The sequence below is a fragment of the Callorhinus ursinus genome, unplaced genomic scaffold (genome assembly GCF_003265705.2).
Source record: "Callorhinus ursinus isolate GAN/ISIS: 27379988/994484 unplaced genomic scaffold, GSC_fseal_2.0 scaffold7, whole genome shotgun sequence".
NCBI classification, from domain to species: Eukaryota; Metazoa; Chordata; class Mammalia; order Carnivora; family Otariidae; genus Callorhinus; species Callorhinus ursinus.
This window is the reverse complement of record NW_027397069.1, coordinates 11,437,748-11,462,715: the sequence shown is the minus strand read 5'-3', so window position 1 is coordinate 11,462,715 and position 24,968 is coordinate 11,437,748. Positions and strand designations below refer to the sequence as shown.

At 37.3% G+C, this 24,968-nt stretch overlaps 1 protein-coding gene across 2 annotated transcripts in view; it reads left to right on the top strand.

Annotated features, from left to right (window-relative positions):
- The window catches only part of GPC6 (glypican 6), a 1,079,188-nt gene that overhangs the window by 716,593 nt on the left and 337,627 nt on the right, over nt 1-24,968 (top strand). For both annotated transcript variants that reach the window (XM_073894397.1, XM_025874780.2), the window contains exon 4: nt 8,956-9,121. In XM_073894397.1, the coding sequence (XP_073750498.1) occupies nt 8,956-9,121 (166 nt within the window). The remainder of the gene's footprint in view (nt 1-8,955; nt 9,122-24,968) is intronic.

The following is a 24,968-nucleotide window of genomic DNA, read 5'->3' as shown; positions in this document are numbered from 1 at the left end:
GAGTTTTATTGATTTTGCTCATATTTAGGTTATTTATCCATTTTGAGAAATTTTGGTGCATGGTCTGAGGTCAGGTCCAACTTCATTATTTTTCATGAAGATATCCATTTGTTCCAATATGATTTGTTGAAGACACTATTCTTACCCCATTAAATGATCTTCACACCCTTGTAAAAATCAATTGGCCATAAATGTGTCTGTTTATTTCTGGTCTTTCAACTCTATTTTATGGATTTAAATGTCTATCCTCATTCCAGTACCACAGCATTGATGATGATAGTGGTGATGATGATGATGGTGCTGGTGATGACGATGATGATGATGATGATAATTGTGAGAAAACACATATCTTCCTTCTTAACAAATTGTTAAGTATTCCATACATATTGCTAACTTTATGCACATAGTTGTACAGAAGATCTTTAGAACTTTTTCATCTTGCAGGACTGAAACTCTATATCTATTGAATAGAAACTCCCCCTTTCCCTCTCCCTCACAGCCCCAGCAAACACCATTTTGTTTTCTGCTGCTATGAGTTTGACTACTTTAGGTACCTCATATAAGTAGAATCATGCAGTATTTGTCCTTCTGTGACTGGCTTATTTCACTCAGTATAATGTTCTCAAGGTTTATCCGTGTTGTTGCCTATTGCAGGATTTCCTTCTTTATTAAGGATGAATAATATTCCATTGTATGTACATACCTCATTTTCTTTAGCCACTCATCAGTCAATGAACATTAGAAATAACCTCTTGGTTATTGTGATAATGTTGCAATGAACATGGGAGTACAAATATCTCTTCCAGAACCTGTTTCCAGCTTTTTTTGAAGAAATACCTAGAAGTGAGATTGATGAACAGTACCACTGAGTTTTGATTACTTTAGCTTTGTAGCAAGTTGTAGTACATTTTGAAATCAGGAAATGGGATTGCTCCAAATTTGTTACTTTTTTTCAAAATTGTTTTGACTATTTGGGTCCCTTGCAATTCCATATGAATTTGAGGATTGTCTTTTACATTTCCTCAAGGAAGAACTGTTAGAATTTTGATAAGGTTGCAATGAATCTATAAATTACTTTGAGTAGTATTGCTATCTTAACAACATTAAGTTTTCCAATACACAAATGCAGGATATCTTTCCATTGATTTAGGTCTTCTTTAATTTCTTTCAACAATGCTTAATAGTTTTCAGTGTAAAATTCTATCACCTTTTTGGTTAAATTTTATTCCTAAGTATTTTATTCTTTTAGATACTATTGTAAATGAAATTGGTATCTTAATTTCCTTTTTTGTTTATTGCTAGTGTTAGAAACTCATTGGATGTTTGTTGTTGATCTTGTACCCTGCAACTTTACTTAATTCATTTATTAACTCCAATAAGGTATTTTTGTGTGTATGTGAATGCTCTGGGATTTCCTATATGTAGGATCATGTTATCTGTGAATAGAGATAGTTTTAATTCTTCCTTTTCAAATTGACAACTTTTATTTCTTTATCTTGCTTAATGACTTCAGCTAGAATTTTCGATACTATCTTGAACAGCATTGGTGAAATCAGGCTTTCTTTGTCTTGCTCCTGATCTTAAAGGGAAATCTTTCAGTCTTTCACCATTGAGTATGATGTCAGCTGTGGGTTTTTCATAAATGCTCTTTATCATGTTTAGGAAGTCCCCTTCTAGTCCTAGCTTTCCGTATGTATTTATTATGAAGGTGTGGTGGATTTTATCAAAAGCTTTATCTGCATCAACTGAGATTATCATATGGGTTTCCCCTACCCCGTTATTTCATGAATAAGATTTATTATATTGATTGATTTTTCTTATGTTGAACCCCCATTGCATTCCTGGGATAAATTCTACTTGGTCATGGTGTATAATTTTTTTTAATATACTGTTTAATTCAGTCTGCTAGTATTTTGTTGAGGATTTTTTCATCTACATTTATAAAGGTGTATCTGTCTATAGTTTTCTTTCCTTACTATGTCTTTGTCTGGCTTTGGTATCAAGTAATACTGGTCTCTTAGAATGAATTAGGAAATATTCCTCATCTCCTATTTTTTGGAAGAGTTTAGGAAGGATTTTTATTAATTCTTCTTTAAATGTTTGGTAGCATTCACCAGTAAAGCCATCTGGTCCAGGGTTTTTCTTTGTTGGGGGCTTTTGATTACCAATCCAATCTCCTGACTTACTATAGATCTATTCAGACTTCCTAATTGTCCACAATTCGGTCTTGGTAGGTTATGTTTCTAGTAATTTATCTATTTCATTAAGGTTATCTAATTTGTTGGTGTGTATATTTGTTTCCTTGGCCACCATAACTTACTACCATGATTTAAAACCACAGAAATTCAGTTCAGTAGGCCAGAGTCTGAGATCAAGGTGTTGGCAGGATTGATTCTTTCTAGAGGCTCAAAGGGTGAAATGATCCCACATCTCTCTCCTAACTTCTGGGAGAAGAAAGATCTCAAATCAATAACTTAACTTTATACCTTAAGGGACTAGAAAAAGAAGAGCAAACTAAAACCAATGTTTTTTTCTCCACTCCACTCTAATCTTCATTATTTCCTTACTTTTGCTAACTTTGGTTTTAGTTTGCTCTTCTTTTTTAATTCCTTCATGTATAATATTAGGTTATTGATTTGAGATATTCTCTTTTAATGCAGGCATTTATGGCTATAAGTTTTTGTATGTTTTCATTTTAATTCATCTTAATATTTTCTAATTTCCCTAATGATTTCTCTTTTAACCAGCTGATTATATAGAAGTTTGTGGTTTAATTTCCACGTTTTTGTGAATTTTCTAGTTTTCCTTCTGATACCAATTTCCAGTTTCATTCTATTATAGTCGGAGAAGACACTTCATATGATTGTGATTATCATAAATATCTTAAGGCTTCATGTGTAGCAGTACCTTTTTACTGAAATTTAGCAGTCTCTTTCTTTATTAAGCACTCTCCTGGCTGCTATAAGTTTTTTTTTTATTTATTTAAATTTCAAAGTTCTGAGAAAGCTGTTTCTGTCATTTTTTGCTAGCTTAATTGTTGCTTCAGTGGAAGGACTGATTCTCAGCATTCCCTACTCCACCATTTCTTTGATGTCATCCATCTTCTGTGATTATCTTACAGATATTTGTTACATGGCTTTCTTCAGAAGCCTTCCCTGGCAACTTCTACTTCTCAGTTCTAAACTAAATGCCCTTTCATGAGTTCCCTTTCCACTGCATTTCCCTGAGACACATAATTTTTTCCCTGAAGTAATCTGGAAATGTATGTATTCCGAGAATCCTGACACTGGTATGAGATCTCTTTATTCATCCCCCTAAATGCTGGATAAATGAAAATTGCATGGGGCACCTGAGTGGCTCAGTTGGTTAAGCGACCGCCTTCAGCTCGGGTCATGATCCTGGAGTCCCGGGATCAAGTCCCACATCGGGCTCCCTGCTCAGCAGGGAGTCTGCTTCTCCCTCTGACCCTCTTCCCTCTGACCCGCTTCCCTCTCGTGCTCTCTATCTCTCATTCTCTCTCTCTCAAATAAATAAATAAAATCTTTAAAAAAAAAGAAAATTGCATGACTGAACAAAGAAGAAACAAATTTAGGTTCTCATGAACTTCCTACAAAGCCTCTTTACAGGTTATAAATTGTTAAAAAAAATTAAAATTCCTCAACGTGAAACTACTTTGAATGTAATGTAATCATTCTCAAGGACCTCAGAAGACACTTCAATTCCATGATATATTAAGATGATGAGTAGAAACATCTTATCGTTTCTTATAACTGTAGGTTAGAAACTGGAGAATGGCATAGACTCTTCCTTAAAAACACATTTTTAGTTTATTCTGGTTAAATAGTTTACTTTCATTAACTTGTTTGTCTTTTGGGAGCAGAAGTCAAATAGGTTATTTGCTTATTTTGGCTGTCTGATTTCCATAGAAACAAGCACTCACTAGGTATATATTCATTGTGTATAAATATAGATTTATAACTTTCACATGTTTTCTTGTTTTCTAAAAATATTTTAAGTGACAGAGTTATTTTACATTGGCTACTACTAGAAATTACTAACACGAGCATCAGTGCATGAATGTTGGTCCAGTTACAAAAAAGTCTTATGTATATTAAAGACCTGAAATGAACTGCTACTATGTGGGTAAGGGTGTGCTATGCCACAAATCACATTTAGAAAATACAAAAATTCCTTGCTATACCATCCTGATACAGGTGAGGAGCCAGGTAGATAAGTGTTAGTCCTCTCTTCCAATACTGCTTTATTAAGGGCTCTTTTTGTATTTCTTGTCATGTTTCAATGTATCTTGCTTTAACCTTTTTTTCTCCATTGTTTTTTTTTATTTTAATTTTTTTATTGTTATGTTAATCACCATATATTACATCATTAGTTTTTGGTGCAGTGTTCCATGATTCATTGTTTGTTCATAACACCCAGTGCTCCATGCAAAACGTGCCCTCCTCAATACCCATCACCAGGCTAACCCATCCCCCTACCCCCCTCCCCTCTAGAACCCTCAGTTTGCTTTAACCTTTTAAAAAAGAAATACAAACAACAGAAAAGCACAAGGTTGCAAACTAAGAACTCAATATTTTTGTGTTATTTTTCTGTTATTTTACAAGAAAACTTAGTTATAAATTGTATGATTACTAAAACTTGTCAATTATAATACCAACCGTAAAATGATTATTAATGTCATTGTATACAAACAGCTTCAAAAGAAGTTAACAGAAAGACTAAACCCAAGATGCAAGGAATTGACCCATCAGTTGCACTCTTGAGCATTTATCCCAGAGAAGCAGAAACTTACATTCTTGCAAACACCCGTGCATGAATGCGCATAGAAACTTTATTTCTAATAGCCAACTACTGGAACAACCCAGATACCCTTCAGTGAATGAAGAGTTGAACAAATCCTGTTACAGCCAAACAAAGGACTATAAGTGAGCAATAAAAAGGAGTGAGGTATTAATACATGGAACAACGATGGACCTCAAAGGCATTATGCTCAGTTTAAAAAAAAGAAAAAAAGTAAAGCTCAAAAGGTGACAACTATGTGATTCCATTCATCTAACATTTTTGAAATGATATCATTATAGAGATGGAAAATAGATTATTGCCAGGTGACAGGAACCAGGGTAGCACAGGAGGTAGCACAAAGAAGTTCTTTTGTGGTGATGAAAGGTTCTCTATGTTGGTTGTGGTTATGACACAAGTCTGTATATGGAATAAAATTGTGCAGGTGTGCACACACGTGCACACACACAAATGAATGCAAGTTGAAAAAATCATGAAAACTGAATAAGGGCTATACACTAGTTCATGGCAACATACCAAGGCCAGTTTCCTTGTTTTGATACTGTGCCACGGCTATTTTTTTTAAAAAGATCTATTTATTTATTTTAGAGAGAGAGCATGAGCAGGGGGAGGGGCAGAGAGAGAGAAAGAGATCGAGAGAATCTTAAAAAGACTCCACAGTGAGTGTGGAGCCCGACACAGGTCTCAATCCCACGACCCTGAGATCACAGACCTGAGCCAAAATCCAGAGTCAGATGCTTAACCGACTGAGCCACCCAGATGCCCCATACCACAGCTCTTTGAAATGTCACCATCAAGTGACATTGGTGAGTGAAGGGTACCCAGGACTCTACTATTTCTGCAGCATCTCATGCGTCTATATTGATTTCAAAATAAAAAGATTTTTTTAAAATCACTATAGCACAATTATAAAACACTATTAAATATTTAAAAATGGAAATATCCCTCACACAACTGGCATTTAAAGCAACCTTCTTTTCAGAGGCTTACTTCTAAGTCTTCGGTTTAAAGTGATGATTTTTTTTTTATTTTAATTCACACATGCAGGTATGTCAGTTCAAGAAATATGGGTCTGTGAACATGAAAGCTTAAACTTTGATCCTCCACACTCCATTTTCTTCTTCTTCAAATGCCCTTTATTTGACCAGGAGGGATGTCATTTCCAAAGGTACTGAGAGAGCCACATTTAACTTGAACAACATTGTTCTTTTGGGTTATTAAGGATGTTCAATTTCCTCTGTTGGTTGCTACCCTGAGTTGGAGACTCTTCTAAAATGTCAGACTGAGAAAACCGTACTGGTTCCAACACAATTTAAAACAAAACAAAGCAGAAAGGCTTTGGAATTCATGCAATCAATAATTACCTTTGAAAACAAACTTAAAAGGTAACAGTTGAATGCTAAGATGTATAAATCTATCTGTCTTTCTTTGAATATCAATGTGGCCAAGAAATTGAGAAACACAATAGAGAGTTCAATTCAAAAGCACTTATTGAGTACCTAAATCATAATCACAATGCCTTTTAAGGATCTGCATGTTTTGCGGAGCAGTGCAGGTTATAATGATGACAGAGTCCACACTGCCTAAGAGATCCCTAGTAATTGACAAATGCTCCCGATTTACACTGGCATACTGAGGGAGAAGCAAAGCACTATGTCATACCAACAGCCAGAAAACCAAAAATCCAACAGAGTTAAAGGAAGAAATTGCTTAGCCAGCTCGGCTGAAAATAGGGTTGGTCTCTGGAGAAAGGCATCAGGGTCAGGACAAAAGTCACGAGGCTATGGAAAACAAAATCCTACAGACACAAATTTGTAGGACTGCCACCAAAGCAAAATAAGTAAAATGCACAAGAATTTGAAATTCCACATAAATCCTGTATGGAGAATACAGATTTTTTTCCTCTATTATCCGTGAATGAGTTGGGATACAAGTGGATAAAAGAAAGTTTTAAGATACTATTGCTCTGGTGTGGATAAAATTTGGCATTTTCACAAAATAGCTTATCTGGAGGAGATGATATCATGACACAAATGTGTGCTCAAGTTAAAAACCACCAGATTCCTCAATTTTGTTCTTATGTTTTTTGTTTTGTTTCGTTCTGTTGTTGGAAAATAAGTTGTAAAATTAATGGATACTAAACCATTCTCTAAATACCTTTGTAAAGTAAGGCCAATTATATTTTACTGCACTTTTTGATTTGGAGTACTTAATATGCTAACTTTCTGTTGTTGATCATGTTAATTCTATCTTATTAAAGCCAACATTAAACTACAAGGAAAAGTAAAAATCAAAAGGATATTACTTTGAACGAATAAAAAGGTGATTAATGGATAGATTGAAGGATGGGCAGATAGATGAAAAAGCAAGTATAAGAAAATGTTAAATGATAATCTAGGAGTGAGGCTATGGGTATATATTATAACAGTCTTTCAACTTTTCTGTATATTTGGAAACTTCTTACAATTTTGGAAATAAAATCAAAGAACAACCAGAATTTTCAGTGCCTAAATCAATGAATAAATAGCTTCGTTTTCTGAAATAATGTATTAAGGGCTTTGTCAGTTTACATCATAAAAGTAAGAGAATGTTACAAAAAAACAAAGCCTTGCATTAAAAAGCTCAAAGCTGTTGAAAGACAAATACCATATGATTTCACTCATACGGGGATCTAAAAAAACAAAACAAGTGAATAAGCAAACAAAAAGCAGAATAAGACCTCTAAATAGAGAGAACAGACTGATGGTTGCCAGAAGGAAAGGAGTGATGGACAAAGTGGGTGAAGGGGAATGGGGGATATAGGCTTCCAGTTATCAATGAATAAGCTACAGAGATGGAAAGTACAGCAGAGGGAATATAGTCAATAGTATTGTAATAGTGTTGTATGGGGACAGATGGTAGCCACACTGATGGTGAGCACAGCATAAGGTGTAGAGAAGTTGAATTGCTGTGTTGTACACCTGAAACTAATGTAAATTGTGTGTCAACTATACTCAAGTTAAAAAGCTAAAAACAAATTCATGTGTGGTTTCTAGGTAAAGAATAAAATGACAAGAGATTGGCTCTAGTAGTGGAAAGTACCTATTTATGCAGAACTACCTTTCATTGTCTTACCTTTACATTGATATTATGCTTCGTCAGTATGTCTGATAAGATTGTGACTCTCTGACAGATCCAAATGATACAAGTTAGGCTTGTTCTCAGATCTAGAACACAAGAACAGCAACATATGGTTACTTGACTAAGACACCAAAATTAAATGGCACTAACCAGATAAATACGATAGTAATTTTGTGTCTAGTCATAAAAAGAACTTTCTGTATTTTCTTCCGTTGTTGGTCCATGCTGTTTTAAATAATCTTTCCTCTTCAAGTCAAGTTAGAATTTTAAATGAGTCCAAAAGAGATTTTATTGGCTTAGAATTGATTAACTTAGAAGCACCTCAGCTTTTCATATTCAAGGCAAATGCCACTTCATCATCGGTTGATTAGTAGCTCCTGTGAAGTACTACAAGGATTTCTCCTTACATTCAACCCTGGGTCCATTTTCCACAAAGTTCCCAGACCTGCAAAGCTTCAAATGCCTGAAGACATTCTCTCGGCAGTTCCCATTGCTTCTAAGCAGGCCTGGGTCTTAGAAATGCCAGATAAGTTGATATCGATCCTTTTTAATAAGTGACGTACAAAGGAAGTAGATCTGCCAGCCTCCTTTAGAAACAGGGTCAAATAACCAGTTGGAAAACTTTCGAAAGGTGTCACATCAAACTTTAATCATACCTACATTTTTATGGAGCTTTTAACTTTGCAAATTGCTTTCACGTGCATTATCTCATTTCACGTGCTACGGCACTGCAACAGCGTCCAGGTTTTAGGGCTGGGTTACAATGACACAGATATCAACATGTGGACGGGGACATCTCACGAAAATTGGTTATTGCCATGTCGACCTGCCTGGCTTGGAGATCAAGTATGACAAAGGGTTAAGATCCTAATAGCTGCTTTGCTCCGCGGCTGCTGGCGTTTCTCAGAGCCATTTCTCCCTTTTCTTTTTCAAGGAGAAAATGGGTTACATCTTTTCTTTGTCTCCCTCCCGCCCTTCTTATTAATGATTTTCTTTTTCTTCTCAACCGATCGGTAGGTCAGCCCAACCCCAGGGTGCATCCGAGCCCTCATGAAGATGCTGTACTGCCCGTACTGCCGGGGTCTTCCCACGGTGAGACCTTGCAAGAACTACTGCCTCAACGTCATGAAGGGCTGCCTGGCCAACCAAGCTGATCTGGACACTGAATGGAATCTGTTCATAGGTAAGGGGCGTTGCCGCGGAGCCGTGACGTCATTACGGTGACGTAGATCTCGGGCCGGGTGGGCGGCTCCGACGTCGTGATGGCGTATGGAGCCCACGAGGATTACATACAACACCGGGGAGGTGTTGACATTATTTTGCATTTTTTCTTCTTTTTCTAAATCCAAAATAATAACAATAAGAAGAAATCCTGGTATGTTGTGAAGGACGGTCCTGTACTGAATTCGCTGATCTCTCTGACAGGGAAAAGTACTCTTGTTGACTTTCTGGGAGCTCCTGTGGAAAGGGACAAGTTAGGGGAAGAAAAAACAAAAATCTCATTAAAAACAAATCCACAGCACTGGCTCTTATTCGTATTACCTCAACATAGTCACAGATATTAGTAAACCACTCCTTAAACGTCCATGATGAAACGAGCTCAATATTTTTGCTAAAATATGCAAATTTTCTTCCTCATTCTGTGGAGAAGAATGCTTCCGGCGCACAGGCGCCCAACAGCCTTGCTGTCTTTTGAAAGTAGGAGAAAGGGTGGGGAAGATGCAGCGAAGGTCTGGGGAGTCAGGGCTCTCGTCCTGAGTTGCAGAAATCGCTCAAGGAGTCGCACTGCCAAAAGATAATTCCCAAATTGCTATCCAAGGATAAAAGGACACATTTTACAGGCAGGCTGCTCCCAGGAAAATACACAGGCCTTGAAAGAGTGTGTTTTCTCCCCCTGTGTCAAATGGCCTTCAAATAAAAGTACTTTCAATTGCACTTACTGCAATTGCGTGGTGACAGGCAGAGTGGCGCGGAGGCTTCCGTCAGCCGCATCATTTATGCAAACCTCGAAACCAGAAGGCACGCCTAACGCCTTCTGACATCTAAGATTCCGGTGGGAGGGAAAAAAGATCTAGGATGTGTTGGAATGGAGCGAAACCTAAGCCCCTTGTACAAAGATGTGCTTAGGTTACAAGCCTTCGGCTTTGGCTCTGTCACCCACCGGCTAACATGCTATTATGCTTAGGAACGCCAAAGAAAATGGTTTTGAAGTTTTAAAAAAAGATTTGAGAGTGGGTATATTCAAATGGAACTCATCTAACAAAACCCCAGAAATCATTTCAGAGAGAATAAATTGAAATGCTGTTCTCTCTCCCTGTAGTGGGAGTATAAAATCTGTTTGCATGATCTTGGGTTACTTTATTTGAAAAATGAGGAAGTGTTTAAAAAAGTTAATCATTAAGGTACTCTTCTGACTCAAACACGATATGATTCTTCGCTAAGATTTTGGACGGGAGTATGAATTAAAAAAATATAAGAATAACTTGATCTTCTAGAACATATATTTAGATTAATTTTGGCAAAGACACTCTATCCAAATAATGCTAATCAAAAAGTACTGTCATCAAGAAATCTAAAAATATTTGCATATTTTAAAACCAGATAAAACTTCATAGCATCCCCCTTTGAGTCATACAGATTTTTCATACTTTTTGGTTGAAAGTACCCGAATTTATAGCACAGTTAAATTATCTTTGCTCAGCCTGCACCTTATTGATGAAAGCGGGCGTGCGGATTTTGTTACTTAGAGCAGGACATGATTAAGAATGAGATTATAGGCTTTTAACTTATAAGAGCAATGGTGACTACCTTATTGGCTTTTTCTCCTCAGTGCTGGCTATTTTAACATAAAACAAATCTTTATACTTTCTATCAATTGGGTTTCCTGGTTGCCAATTAGATGTGAAGTTGAATGTCTGGAAAGCCATTTGATTTAAAAACTAAAATTTGAACCCACCGTGTGTTGGATGTACTTTAACGAAAAGGGAACCTGGTGGTTAGCCCTCCCTTAATGTATCTCATACCCTTTCTCATGTTTTTTATTAGTCTCAGATATTAGTGAGAAAAATCCTACTTTTTTCTTTCTTCTGGCTCTGCTATGGCACTGAGAAATGACCACCAACATACACTTTTGGAGCAAAATATGTTCTTGCTAATCCTTGTCCCGAAGTGAAGTGACATAAATCAGTCAAATGTGCCAACTCTGTTTTCCACACATATGCATCCAAGATGACAGGGTTACAGGGTTCATGAAGGCAGCAGGGAAGACCACTGAGCAAATCAGTATCCCAACAGTAATTATATATAAAGCCCTCTCTCTGGTTGGCATCTGTAGCCCATCACTCTTGGGCTTCTCCCATCTTTTCATCAATCCCCTTCCCTCCTGTTGCTGGGTCGAATGCGCCATCTCTGTCTGCTACATTCATGTCTCAGCTTATACATTTTTATGGTGTTTTTTTTATTATGTGCTCATCAAAAATGTTAACAGTGGCATGCAATCAATGGTCAATAAAAGCAAGAATTGAACTGATAGCACATTCTCATGATCTTTACTATGCCACAAATTAATTGCAAATGAGCTGTAATTATTTTGAATTCAGTTGTTGTTGGGTTTGTCAAAAGAAAGGCGATTCATGGACAAAATGAAATGTTTTAAGTGTTCAGCTAAAAACCCCAATGGCATTCCATTCTCTTCTGAAGTTCTATAGTTTGTCAATTTTCACTTCTTTGTAATCCTAGAAAACAATCAGGAGTCTACTCGGGATGCATTTCCATAGTTTTCCTTGAGGACGTTTAATTCTGTGCCCTGCACAGAGTGGGTGTTCAAAAAATTTTTATCAACTAACTGTTGTAGGAAAAAGAATTTTAGATAAAGAGCTTTTTCGGTTTTTTTGAAAAGTTACTGACAACTTTGGAGAAGTTGCTGCTAGACCCATTTTAGAGAACACGAAAGTCTCAGTTGACCTCTGCCAGAACTTGTCAGCTGCTTTCTAGAAGCATGTGGGATTCCCCAGGACCGAGCCCAGCCCAGCCTCAACTTGGGGCACCTAAGCAGATGGGCATGCTAGGCCACACCCCTGAGCTAGGCAGGACCCCAGGGACACAAGAGTGGGGTGCAGTCTGCTCTCACTACCAGGCACAATGCAGTAAGAGAACAATATAGTTTGAGGCATTGACAGGCACTGCTTGGGCGCCTACCCCAGGTGTTGCTGTCAATTTATACTCAGCTGATTCCAGCCTAGCCTTTGAATGTTGCCTGAATGCAAAAGCGTTTTCTCAGAAAATGTTTATGTAAATTAAAATTTCCTAAAGGGAAACAGTTTGTGGGCAGAATTTGTTTTCAGTAATATCCTGTGGTTATTTGGAGTGTTTGGCATTGATACCAATACTCCACAGATAAGAGCTGTTCTGTTTGACAAGGGGCCATGGTGCAGATTACTCCTAGCTCAGGAGCTCAGAAGTTAAGGCTGAAATTACATTTGTGTAGCTGCAATAAATCTTGCATCCACTTTAAAATCTAGGATGTGGGGCGCCTGGGTGGCTCAGTCGGTTGAGCAACTGCCTTCGGCTCAGGTCATGATCCTGGAGTCCCGGGATCGAGTCCCGCATCGGGCTCCCTGCTTGGCGGGGAGTCTGCCTCTCCCTCTGACCCTCCCCCCTCTCGTGCTCTCTCTTTCTCATTCTCTCTCTCAAATAAATAAATAAAATCTTAAAAAAATAAAATAAAATCTAGGATGTGTGGGGCAGCCTCCTCCAAACATCTGGTACCTTCTAAGACTTTATAGACTGTGAGAACCAGAGAGAGGAAAAAAAGGATGTGGGGAGGGAAATGCTGATGAGACCAAAGGCAGGAATTCTGTTTGTTCTGTAATATTTTTTATCACTAAAATATTTGAGGATGTTTACTAATGCAAGTATAAGACTAGCATCACTATCGTTCCATAAAACTGAGACCTGAAGATGTTTGTGTACCGACATTGCAGCCTCATATTTTAGGCTATCCCAGTTGGTAAGACTCTAATAATCCTAACCTATTAATTGGCAACTCACTAGGGTAAAAAAAAATTTTTTCCCCTAAGGTAAAAAAATATATGTGTCTAGCTTTTACTCAATTGAGTATGTTTTTTACCCTAGGGGAACTTAATGCAGTTCATTGAGTTATAATCAACTGTGATTTATCCCTATTTTAGGAAAATAGAAGCACAGGATGCTAAGCATCTACTGAGCAGGGGGACTTAATCTAGACTACGGTGTCAGGGAAGCCCTACCTTGGTAGATCTAGAAGAGTAAATAAGACTGTCCTGAATTAGCATCGTCAGACATAATTGATGCTGGGTAGCCATAACATGTAGAATTGCTGCAATACTGTAGAGGCCCCAAATATTCATGAGAGCATCAAACATGAGGTCCCCGGTGGGCACTACACCTGTGCCTAGCCAAGAGCCCCTGCTCTGGGTATCATCCGTTCATCTCCCGAGAGTCATGAAGACAACACGTGTTTACCGAGTGCCTGGCACGGACCCTGTCCTGGTTTCAGCACGGGAGGAGAGTGGACAAGGGCCTGCCTGCTGAGAAGAGAGCTCCCTATATGTTCTCTGTTGAAATCAATGAACAGCTAGACAGAGAAATGGAAGGGAATGTCGTAAGAGGCTGCTCCATTTTACTTTGTAGGTCTACTCTTTTAATGGAAGTATGACTAATTCAGTAATTTAAAAAACACATATCCCTGTTGTTAATGGACTCAAGAGTGCAGGGATGGCAGAAACAAATCAGATAATGAACCTGGTTCCTTCATGGTGATAGCTGCCATCAAGGTATAAATTAGAGCTAGCCGCCAGCAAGCTGTGGTAGGTCAGTCAAATAACTAGTATCATGTAATAAATGGCCACTTCGGGGCACAAATGACTTTCTCAGGACCTGAAAGAGTTGTTTGTCCTCAAGGTACTTAGTATATTCACATCTTTGTGTTTGCGCATGTTGCTAAACATTTAGTGTTCCTAGTAAATAAACTTGAGTTCTCTTTTTCTAAACTACACAGGACTGTGTGATGTTGCATTTCAGCAGGATATAAAATAAACACAAAGAACTATTTCAAACATTTGTATAAGATGCTCATCTCTCAAAGACTCTCTTAAGCATGAAATTCCATAATATAAATCTGATCAATTTTTTAGTGACAAAGAATTCCATAGTAAATATGATATGACTCCAGCTGATAGATCCTAAAATGCCATGTTTTAAAAACCTCTAGACCCAAAACATAGAAAATGATTTCCTTTCAACCAAAGAGAAAGAAAAATTTAAGAATTATATTTAGCAGCAAGCTTCAGGGTTTCTTAGTCTCCACCTTGTATAAGACAAGAACCTATTCACTAATACAGTCTAGAAACACAACTCTTAAATTGAGGAACAAAAGCCAAAGCAATTATTTTAGAATCTGATCTCACTGTTAGCTATAGAACTTGCTTTTGCCCTTGTACATTCCTAAAAGCACCAAGAGAGATTTAAAAAATAAATAAATAAAACACTTCATTTTCTATCAGTTGAAATCTAACCCCACCCAACTCCCTGCCTTCCTTTTATATTCATTGATTCGGTATTTCTCATTTCCATGGACATTTATCATATGCTGTGTTCTCTCTGTAATGCTAGCAGAATGCACAAGCAGTACTAACTACTCAGTGAGGGGAAAAAAAGAGAAAGAAAGAAAGAGAGAGAGAGAGAGAGAAAGAAAACAGTTAGATGGTACCCAGCAGCCTTTCACATTTGCTCTCAATATCTTATGTTTAGAGAATGGTTTACTTCTGAACTCTGCATATGTGAAAAGTATTTTTATGTGGTGCAATCGGGTTAATGCCTTAAGGGTGATATAATGTCAGAGGCTGTTCAGCAAACAGAGAAGCAGGCATTTCCTCACCTCTGAACGCTTACTAATGTTCATCTTGAGGCAACAACTCAAGGGATTCATGGGACTGAAATTTCTGTTCTGCATCAGGAAGATTTTCCCAAGGATCAAAGCAGGCAAAGCACATCAATCTTAAAATTATTTGGTGCAAAAGACAAGTAGTCATTCAAAGGTGCATGCATTTCCTTTGCCCTCAGTGCCAACTCTTATACAAACATCTACTCCAGTTCCCACATATTCAACTCCTATTAAGCTTATAATTACTGACGACTGCAAATATGATATTCTGAACTAGACCTTCAAGTTGGAGTCCATGGTGCTATCAATGATCACACCAACCAATCGCCTGTACCAAGGCATACCTATTTTTGCAAGGAGAACATTCTTTAGGCTACAAGATGTTCCATTTTTAATAGGAAGTTCACTGAAATACCTCTTGTGCCTTATTAAGCACTCCAATTTCTATGAGAACCAGCAACAGAAGGATTTCGTTTGCCAGGGTAAAGCAGAGCCATATCACAAATGATGAGAATTGCCTTTGTATTGGGGATTTTGCTTCTAATTTACACTTCAATTTCAGTGTTTTCTATAGGTAAATGGCTTAATTTATATCCAAAGGACCTTGTTTTTAATGATGGACATCTGATTTTAATGAATTGTGATCGTTTTCACTGTTATGTCTCAACTTTAAACTAAAACACAGGATGTCTGGCTTTTGGCATGCTGAGAGAAAATATTTGATGATTCCTTAGAATGGAATTAAATGAATTCCAAAAGGCCCAGAAACCCAAGTAAAATTCAAACACTATGAACATTAGTCTGATGACTTTCTTAACAGTTTCAATCCCAGGAAATAAGAGTAGCATGAGGTAGAAGAAATTGTTGTGTTGTAGAAACCAGAAAATAAAAAAAAATAAATAGAGCTAAATAAGTGGATTGTTAAAGAAAGCATTCAACTATGTGGCTATTCACAAATAGCAAACTTATAACAAGTCCCAGGGCTACCATAACCAAAAAGTCTTTCAGACGGTGACTGATTTAATAGAATAAAGGAAAGGGTTACCTTCTGAGGCATTTAGATCACTGTAAAAGTCCTGATTAGCAGCCAAAGTGAAAATCTTTATTTTAACCCAAATAATAAATCCTGTGTGATGTTGCAATGTTCTATTAAATGTCTTAATAATAGTAGTGTTGGGCGCCTGGGTGGCTCAGTTGGTTAAGCGTCTGCCTTCAGCTCAGGTCATGATCCCAGGGTCTTGGACTCCAGCCCTCCCCATCAGGCTCCTTGCTCAGAAGGGAGTCTGCTTCTCCCTCTCCCTCTGCCCCTCCCCCCGACCCGTGCACTCTCTCTTTCTCTTTCAAATAAATAAAAATCTTTAAAATAAAAAAATAGTAGTGTTAATGAGGGTACTTAGATTTCTTTTCCTGTAAACATATATTTACCTTTATGTATGTATGTATAATTAAATGTATATATTATCTATCTATCTACAGATAGATAGATCTTCCAATTGCTCTAAAAGCTCCTTTAATTCATGATTGTCTCAGGAGTAGAACTGCTGATCATGTCTTTATGTTTGAGTCATTTTTGAAATTAGTTTTAATTTTCCTCAGGCTTGTTTCTATAACAATTATAGAGACTTTTAGAAACTTACTATCTTCATCTTGTCTTTGTGGCTTGTTTATTATGAACAACCCTCCAAGGAATCAAGAGTGGAAGCCAGGTTAGAAGAGATGGCCCATGAATTATTCTGATGGTTAAAGGCATGTTTTCATTGGTTACTCTAGAGGGGAAATAGATATAAATGTCCTTGGGAGTAATTTAAACTTTGAGAACCTTCATGATATATGAAAACTTTGAGCTTATAATTCATTTAAAAATATCATGCCTACAGATACTTGGTAAGGTAGCCAGGAGAGAATTTAAATTAAAATAGAGCATGAAATATTCCTTGTCCTTCAAATAACAGCTTATATATAAATCCCACATAAAAAAAGATATGCCCTCAATTTTTTTTCTTTGCATGGATTTAAATAATTTGCTACACTAAGAATGTTCTTTATTATAACCTCTGAAAAAGTGAAAATTACAAAAAGAAATGAAAACAAGTCATTGAATATATGACATTACACCAAAAGGGGATGCATCTCTATGCATCACATTTTTATTCTTTAAGGTTCGGGATCTTCTAGAAAAATAACACTGATAATTAAATGTCAAAAAGTCAGTCAGTATTCACTACTAAAATCTCAATGCTTAGGAGATGAACCAAAATAATGAGAGGCCTAAGAATATTGTCCAATGGCCATGAATAAATTAGTGGATGTGAGAGACCTTGGGATGTAACAAGGATCGCCACGGCTGATGTGGTTTTCAGATCGGCTCAATCAGAAACTGACCCTGCCCTATCTCAGCCCTACATCTATCTCTCTGGTAGTTTCCCATGAGCTTGAAGTCTTTCCTCCCAGGGAAGCAGGACCATGTTCCATAAGAGAATTCATTGACTTCAATAGGAAGAGTACTCTCAAAATCTACAGCCATCAACTGCTGGTGAAGGCTGTTTGAAGCCCTTGATATTATCACTTGTGCATGTGACTCCATGGTTTTCCAAATTCAATGCCCTTGATTATTGTTACATTAATTCCTTGTTTTTAAAATAGTTTAGTGTTCCAAACTACTCAGTATTAAGTGTTCCAAACTCTTCTGTGTTGACATAGTCATAGAAACATATTCCATAGTCCAAAATCTATGGGTAATACCCAGCCAGAGGGGAGAACTGAAATTGTCAATAGTCCTAAGAATGTTAGGAATAATTCTGCAAATACCAATACTCAGTGCATTTTGAGGGTATGGATCATGCATAGAAGCTGACTTCTAGAAGGTAATTCCATGAAGTGAAATACATAAGTCCCTTCATTAATCAGCCTTGTAGTATTTTTTATTGAATCACTGTGTCTATTGAATAATGAAGTATTTGGCAAGTTCTTGGTGACCGAATTTAATATGTGCCTAATAATGCCTTTATCAGTTGAAGATCCAGATATGCATTTCCCGAGGTTGTCCATGAAAGAATGTTTAAATGTGTCTTGCTATGCAATTACAATCATAGTATCCAAATTCTAAAACTATGAAAGAGTTGTAAGAACCTTTATTCTCTATGCTTCTGAGTTCCATCTGGAGCTAACAGTGATTTGACACTTGCTTTACACCAGGTAGTATGTAATCACTTTACACTTTTAATCCTTAAAACAATCCTATGAAGTAGTTAATATTATGATCCCCATTGTACAGATGAGAAAACTGAAACCAGATAAATTAAGTGACATGTCCAAGGTCATATAACTTGTCAATTGCAATGCCAGGATTTGGCTTTAGAGCCCAGATTCTTAACCATGAACAAATTAATTCCTACTAAGTGTTTAGGAAGTAACCCTTAGTCTCTGGCTACATAGGTTGATGGGGTATTTTGGGAGAAATAGAGTATTGCCAGCACTATCTAATAGAATCTTCTGTAACGATGGAAATGTTCTGTGTCTGTATTGTCCAAGATAGTAGCACTAGCCACATGTGGCTACTGAGCACTTGAAATATATCTAGTGAGACTAAAAAACTGAGTTTTTATTTTATTTCATTTTAGGTAATCTAAATTTAGTCACATGTGGCTGTTGAACATCTAATATATGGCTAGTGTTTCTGAGAAGATAAATTTTTCATTTATTTTTAATTAATTTACATTTTAATCACTATATATGACTAGCAGCTACTATGTTGGACACTGTAGGTTTAGACCATTAAAACACCTAAAGTGTCCATGACGTGGCTCAGCATCTGAGTATGTCTGATTATCTTCAAAAGTTATTTATTAGACACCTTTTTCGTGCTTAGATCTAGACTGTGCATATGGTAGACATAGAAGAAATAAAAACTGTACCGCCTGATCCTTGAAAATTGTAATTTTCCAAAGAGATGAAATGTATATTTTCAAAGTGGGAGTTTGGTTAAGTGAAGACAACATAGTTAAGAGCAGTAGTCCTTGAATCGCTGCATGAGTTCAAATCCTGACTTCACCATTTTTTTTTTAATTTAAAATCTTTTAGCCAACATATAGTACATCATTAGTTTTTGATGTAGTGTTCAATGATTGATCAGTTGCGTATGACACCAGTGCTCATCCCATCACGTGCCCTCCTTAATGCCCATCACCCAGTTACCCCATCCCCCAACCCACCTCCCTTTCGGCAACCCTCAGTTTGTTACCATGTATTACCTGTGTGTTACTTGGGGAACATTATTAACCTTCATAAATCTCACTTTTCTCATCAGTAAACCAGAGATAATAGTACCTACCTCTTAGCACTGTATGGATTAAACTAGATAATGCATGTAAATCTGAGGGGTTGAGATGTGTCCACAGAATAGCGCTGAAGGAGAAGCACCGTGGTTCCCTATTCAGGTGAATAACCTGTGAAGGTATGAAGAAAATAGAAAGGAGAAAGCAGGGGCTCCTGGGTGGCTCAGTCAGTTAAGCATCCGACTCTTGGTTTCAGCTCAGGTCATGATCTCAGGACCCTGAGATCAAGCCCCGCATCGGGCTCTGTGCTCAGCACGAAGTCTGCTCTTCCCCCTGCTCATTGTCTCTCTCTCTCTCTCTCTCTCATAAATAAATAAATAAAATCTTTAAAAAATAGTAAAGAAAGTAGAAAGCAACAGAGTGGGCAAAGAGGTGGGAGAACATCAGGTACCAGAAACATAGAAAAGAGAACAGGGTGGGCTGAAAACCACAGGAAAATGGTCAGAGGAGAGGTTATCAGTAAGAAATGAAGGTACAAGATTAAAGAAAGTGCATTTCATCAAGCTAGCTTCTTCTTTTCCCTGCTCTGGATTTGCCTAAATTCCTGGGAGATGGGATTTATCCCAGTAGAGATGAACTTGCCCTTGCTCAAGTGCATAAGCACTTGGTGAGACCAGGTTGGGAAAATAGTAGTATGTAAGTTAGAATAAGCATGATGTGCTCAGGAAACCAAACTGAAAAAAAGTACTTGCTGGTGTGTCCTGGGAGGTAAGATTGGTCGGGATTGGACTGCTTACACATTGAAAGAGAGGTCAAATAGTTGACTTTCTCTTGTCTTGTAGGCACTGACTAGTCACAGGTATCATCTCATTCAGAGATGAGCAGGATCTAAGTAGCAATGTGGCAGCCAAGTAAAGGATGGATTCTAGTGGTAGAGTGACTAGTGGTAGAGACTGGAGGGGTTATCTCAGCATGGAAGGAGAAAAGAAGGAGAAAGGAAGGCAGCACTCATGGCAGAGTTGGAAATAAAAATTTATAGGACTTCATGCCTCAGTATTGGTGACTACGTGTAGAGGGCAAGAAAAGAAACTCATCAGATAAGACTGAGATAAGCACACGCAAGAAAGATGGTACTGTCAGCAAATATAGAAGCTAGTCTGGGGTATGGCAAACATCGATTTCTTCAGTCTGTTTATGGTTTGCTGGATTTGAGAAACAGTGGTACCAAAAAATGGGACTATCCAATTGGATGCTGAAAATAGTAGTGTTCTGGAGTAGTGTTTACAGAACAGGAGCTGGGGATACCAAGAACCATTGGAGGGTTTCCACAGCCCAAACGGTCCTGTGGCCAACTTCCCTAATCAACTCCAACAGACTCTGCCCCAAATTCTCTCTCCTGGGTACCACACGGGTGCCTGCATGTTCCTTCCCTGTGAAATTCTACTGCCTTCACCTCTAAATGTTAAATATTTAACAGCCTGCTCATCAATATGTATTCTCTGAATGAGCCTCTATCTATAATCCCCAACCTCTGTAATGAAGTATAGTTAGAACGTCACCTGTACAAATATGAGAATGCTTAACGTAATGATTCAGCAGAGACAGGCCCAGATTGCTCCCCCAAATATATTTTCTCAAGATTCAGGAACCCCTGGATGGTCATATTTATCATGCACATTGACATTTTATAATTTCAGTGAATCCAAGAGGAAATTTATTTTCTATCAGCTTTGGCTTTTGCAATCCTCAATGCATGAAATCCAGGATGACTTTGTTTCTGGCCACTCCCAAGTTCTGGATTTCAAGTTCAGGCATGAAATTTGTTAATTTTATTAAAAGACTTGCCCCAGGGTATTCATTTTCTTCACCGGCAAGAATACCATGTATCAGGAAGCAGCCCCTGACTTCTTTGCCTGCCTTGTAGCACAACTGTCCCCAATGAAAACTTAACATGTGAGGACCAGTGTAATCCCTTCATTGGTATCTGAACATGGAGTCCACCCCCCAAGGAACAAGACAAACATACATGACACAGCTTTTGCAATGCAACATTGCAAGGAGCAGTGAGATTTTTTTTTTTTTTTTGAATCCCATATTGCCGAGTTACTGATTTAAGAATGCCCTAGAGTATAAATTATTTCTCTAAACCTCTACGGTGACTTTTGTCAAATGCCTTCTGCTTAGCCCATTAAAGGTGAAACCCGTGAAATATTATTTGATTTGTAACCCAAGAAAATGCCCTAAAACCACCTGTCCCTCTTTGGAAAGCTGCCAGAACAAAGTGAGAGGAAAGGTCGAGCCTGAGAACAATAATTTGAGGTTGCTGCATGTGGCTCCGATCAAAGGTTGAGCCTATGGGCTGCATTCAGGCTTCCAGTCTCTTCAGGAGGATTTACATTTATTTTTCTTAACCCACATGGGAGTCCTGGGTTTTGAGATCAACATTTCAAATAGTTTAATAGTGGCCATGCAACATTTTAAAAATAAAATCTGACAGTGAATTGTGTTGAATAGTTATTGCATTTCCTTTGAATTCCATTTGGAGAAGTTAGTTTCAGGATACATTTAATTTCCATGTGGAATTGGTAGATATTAAATTCCATTTCTCCTGAGTGCCTCAGGATTTTTTAAAAATCGCTTTAATTTGTGCTATGCATCGATTCCTATCCATTTGATCTGTGATCACTGGGCATCAGATTGCTTGTGTTCCTCACACACTTGTTAAATCAACCTTTAAGATGTAAGACAAGAAAAGTTTAATTTAAAGCTGCACCCAGGCATTTTTTTAAGATGCAGAAGTTAATGGTTTGGAAATGCAAAATGATAAAGAATAAGCCTCAATCGACAAGTTGATTCAAACATAAAAATCAAATTCTTTAATCAGACATTTCTGACCTGGCTGAGAAAGAGTCACTTGAGAGCTAGTTTAGCTAGGTGCCCGTGATCTTCTCTGTGTCCTTTTATACAGAAAAACCACAGTAATCTGTGCTAATTGAGAGAATAAGGACACCAACATCAAATTATTGACTGCTGGAAGGCATTCAGAGACTTATTTTAACATTTAGGTTTGACTCTTTATTGAGTACCTACTGTCTGCCAGGTAATACTATATATGGTATTTTTATGCTTTAAGAAATAAGAATGAGTTGTGATTAGTATGTCATTTTTGCTTACAGTGTTCTCTATTTTATTTAAATATCTTAAGATTCTCCCAAACATACACAATCTTTTTGTTGATCATTTGAAGAGATATTTTTTAGCCAAACCCTTACCTGAATGAATAAAATTTCAAATTAGAGGACACTTACCAGGGCTTTAATATATATGCATTAAACTTGACAGACGGGTTTTGTATCCAAAGGACTATGATAAAGAAATAGCATTATAAACAGTTAATCTCCAATCTTGATCTGTTTGAAATCAATTGCATTTTAAAGCTTATTTGAAATAATTTTGACTTATATAGAAAAGTTGCAGAAATAGTACAGAATTCACATACTTATCCTAATGTTAACAACCTACATACATAAGCATAATACAACAATCAAAACCAGGAAATTAACATTGATACAATGTTATTAACTAGAGTACAGGTCTTATTCTAATTTTGCTAGTTTATCATTTTCATATTTCAGGATCCAATCCAGGATCCCACATGCATTTATATATTTTATCTCTTAGTCTCCTTCAATCTGTGACAGTTTCTCAATTTACCTTATCTTTTATGACCTTTACACTCTTGATGAGGACTAGTCATTCTGCAGAATATTTTTCAGTTTGAAAAACATTCTCTCATGATTAGATCAAGGTTATGCATTGGGCGAGAATGTTACAGAAATGATGTTGTGTCCTTCTTATGTATCATATTGGAGTATACATTGCAGTATCTGCTGGTTTTTTCCACTGTGAAGTTACTATTTTTTTCCTTCTATCGATAATACATATTTCAGAGGAGACACTTGAAGTCTATGATAATATCCTGCTTTTCCTCACACTTTTGGCCACTGATGTGGCTTTCACATCCTTAAGAGGATTTTGCCTGCAGTATTACTGTAGCATTTGCAAAATGACAATTTTGTATTTCTCTCTTTCCTTCTCTATGTATTAATTGGAATCTTTCCAGAAATTGGACTTTTTTTTCCTCTCCCAACTACTTATTTATTCAATTATTTATTTATATCAGTATGAACTCATGGATATTTATTTTATTTATGGGTAGAAGCCAATAATATTATTTTCTGTGTTGCTCAAATTGTTCCAGTTTGTATATTGGGATCACCTTACAGTTAGATCCTGTATTGTTCTGACATGCTCCCCATCCTTTTTTGAGGATTTCTTTTTTTTTTTTTTTGCCATCACAAGTTATCCCATAATCTTACGTTATTTTCCTTATTCTAACCCTGGAATCAACCTCCTCTCCAAGGAGCACTTGTTCTTTTTATTGAAGGACGATATTAGAAACCAAGATCTGGACACTGGATGTGCACAGGGCTACTGGAGTGTCACTGCTATTAAAGCCTTTCTGGGGCACCTGGGTGGTTCAGTTGCTTGGGCCTCTGACTCTCAGTATCAGCTTGGGTCGTGATCTCAGGGTGGTGGGATCAAGCCCCGCATCGGGCTCTGCCCTCAGCACGGAGTCTGCTTGTCCCTCTCCTCCCTCTCTCTCTCTCAATCTCTCTCTCTGTCTCTCTTTCTCTGTTTCTCTCTCACACATAAATGGGTAAATAAAATCTTTTACAAAAATAAAAAATAAACCCTTTCTGTGTGCAGAGCTAGGAGATTAGATAGATAGATAGATAGATAGATAGATAGATAGATAGATAGATTCTATTCCACACATAGGCATTTTTGCCTATGTTTATTTATTTTCTATGTTTATTTATTTGTCTATCTCTCCATCTCCCCACCAACAATGGATATATATATACTGGAATTCATACTGATTCCTGTTTAACACTACAAAGTTCATTCTAGCGTCTTTCTTTCTTTGTAACTTCTGTCTGCATCAGTGAGAAACGTGGCTCTCGTGATCTTCAATATGTTAACGTATTTGCCCAACCCTAGTATATACCTAAGTTAGAATTCCTAACTCATAACCCTTTAGGAAACATATCCACCAGCTAGAGTATAGTATTTGTATACAGTTCTTTTTGTCTTTACAGGATCCAGTCAAAATGCAGTTTTTCAAAGTTATTTCAATTATTTTCTTCTCTGTCTTCCTGAAAGTGATCCTACTATTTATTGGTCACAGAATGAGGTTTGGTATAGTTTGTATTTCATGTATTTTCTCCTACATCATTTCTTTCAATTCTTTCATTATTTGGGGGTAGAATGTGAAACCTTTCTGTAGTTCTAAGTCCCAAAACTATACACAAAATTTCTATTCTGAAGTGTCTATACTAACCCAGGACCACCCTCCACCCTTCCTTCTTCCCATCCCATTCCCACCCACCATTTGTAGGTTGATCCATCCACCTGATTTCTGGTTTATCTTTTCTGTGCATCTTTTGCATGAATGAGCCAATAACTGTGTGTTTTCTTATACCTCCTTTTTTCTTACATGAAGGGTGGCATACTATGCCCTTTCACACATGCTATTTTTATGTCATTGTGGAAATCATTCCAGATCAGTCCGTAGAGATCATCCTCCTTTTCTGCAGCTGCATAGCCCTCCTTTGTCTGGAAGAACATTTTGCTATTGCAAATGATGCTACAATGATTAACTTAGTGCATATCTATTTTTGGAGGTGTATTTTCTGGGCAGATTCCTAGAAATGGGATTGTGAGTCAAAATGTAAGTGCATATGTGGTTTGATTAGGTATTGCCCATTTTC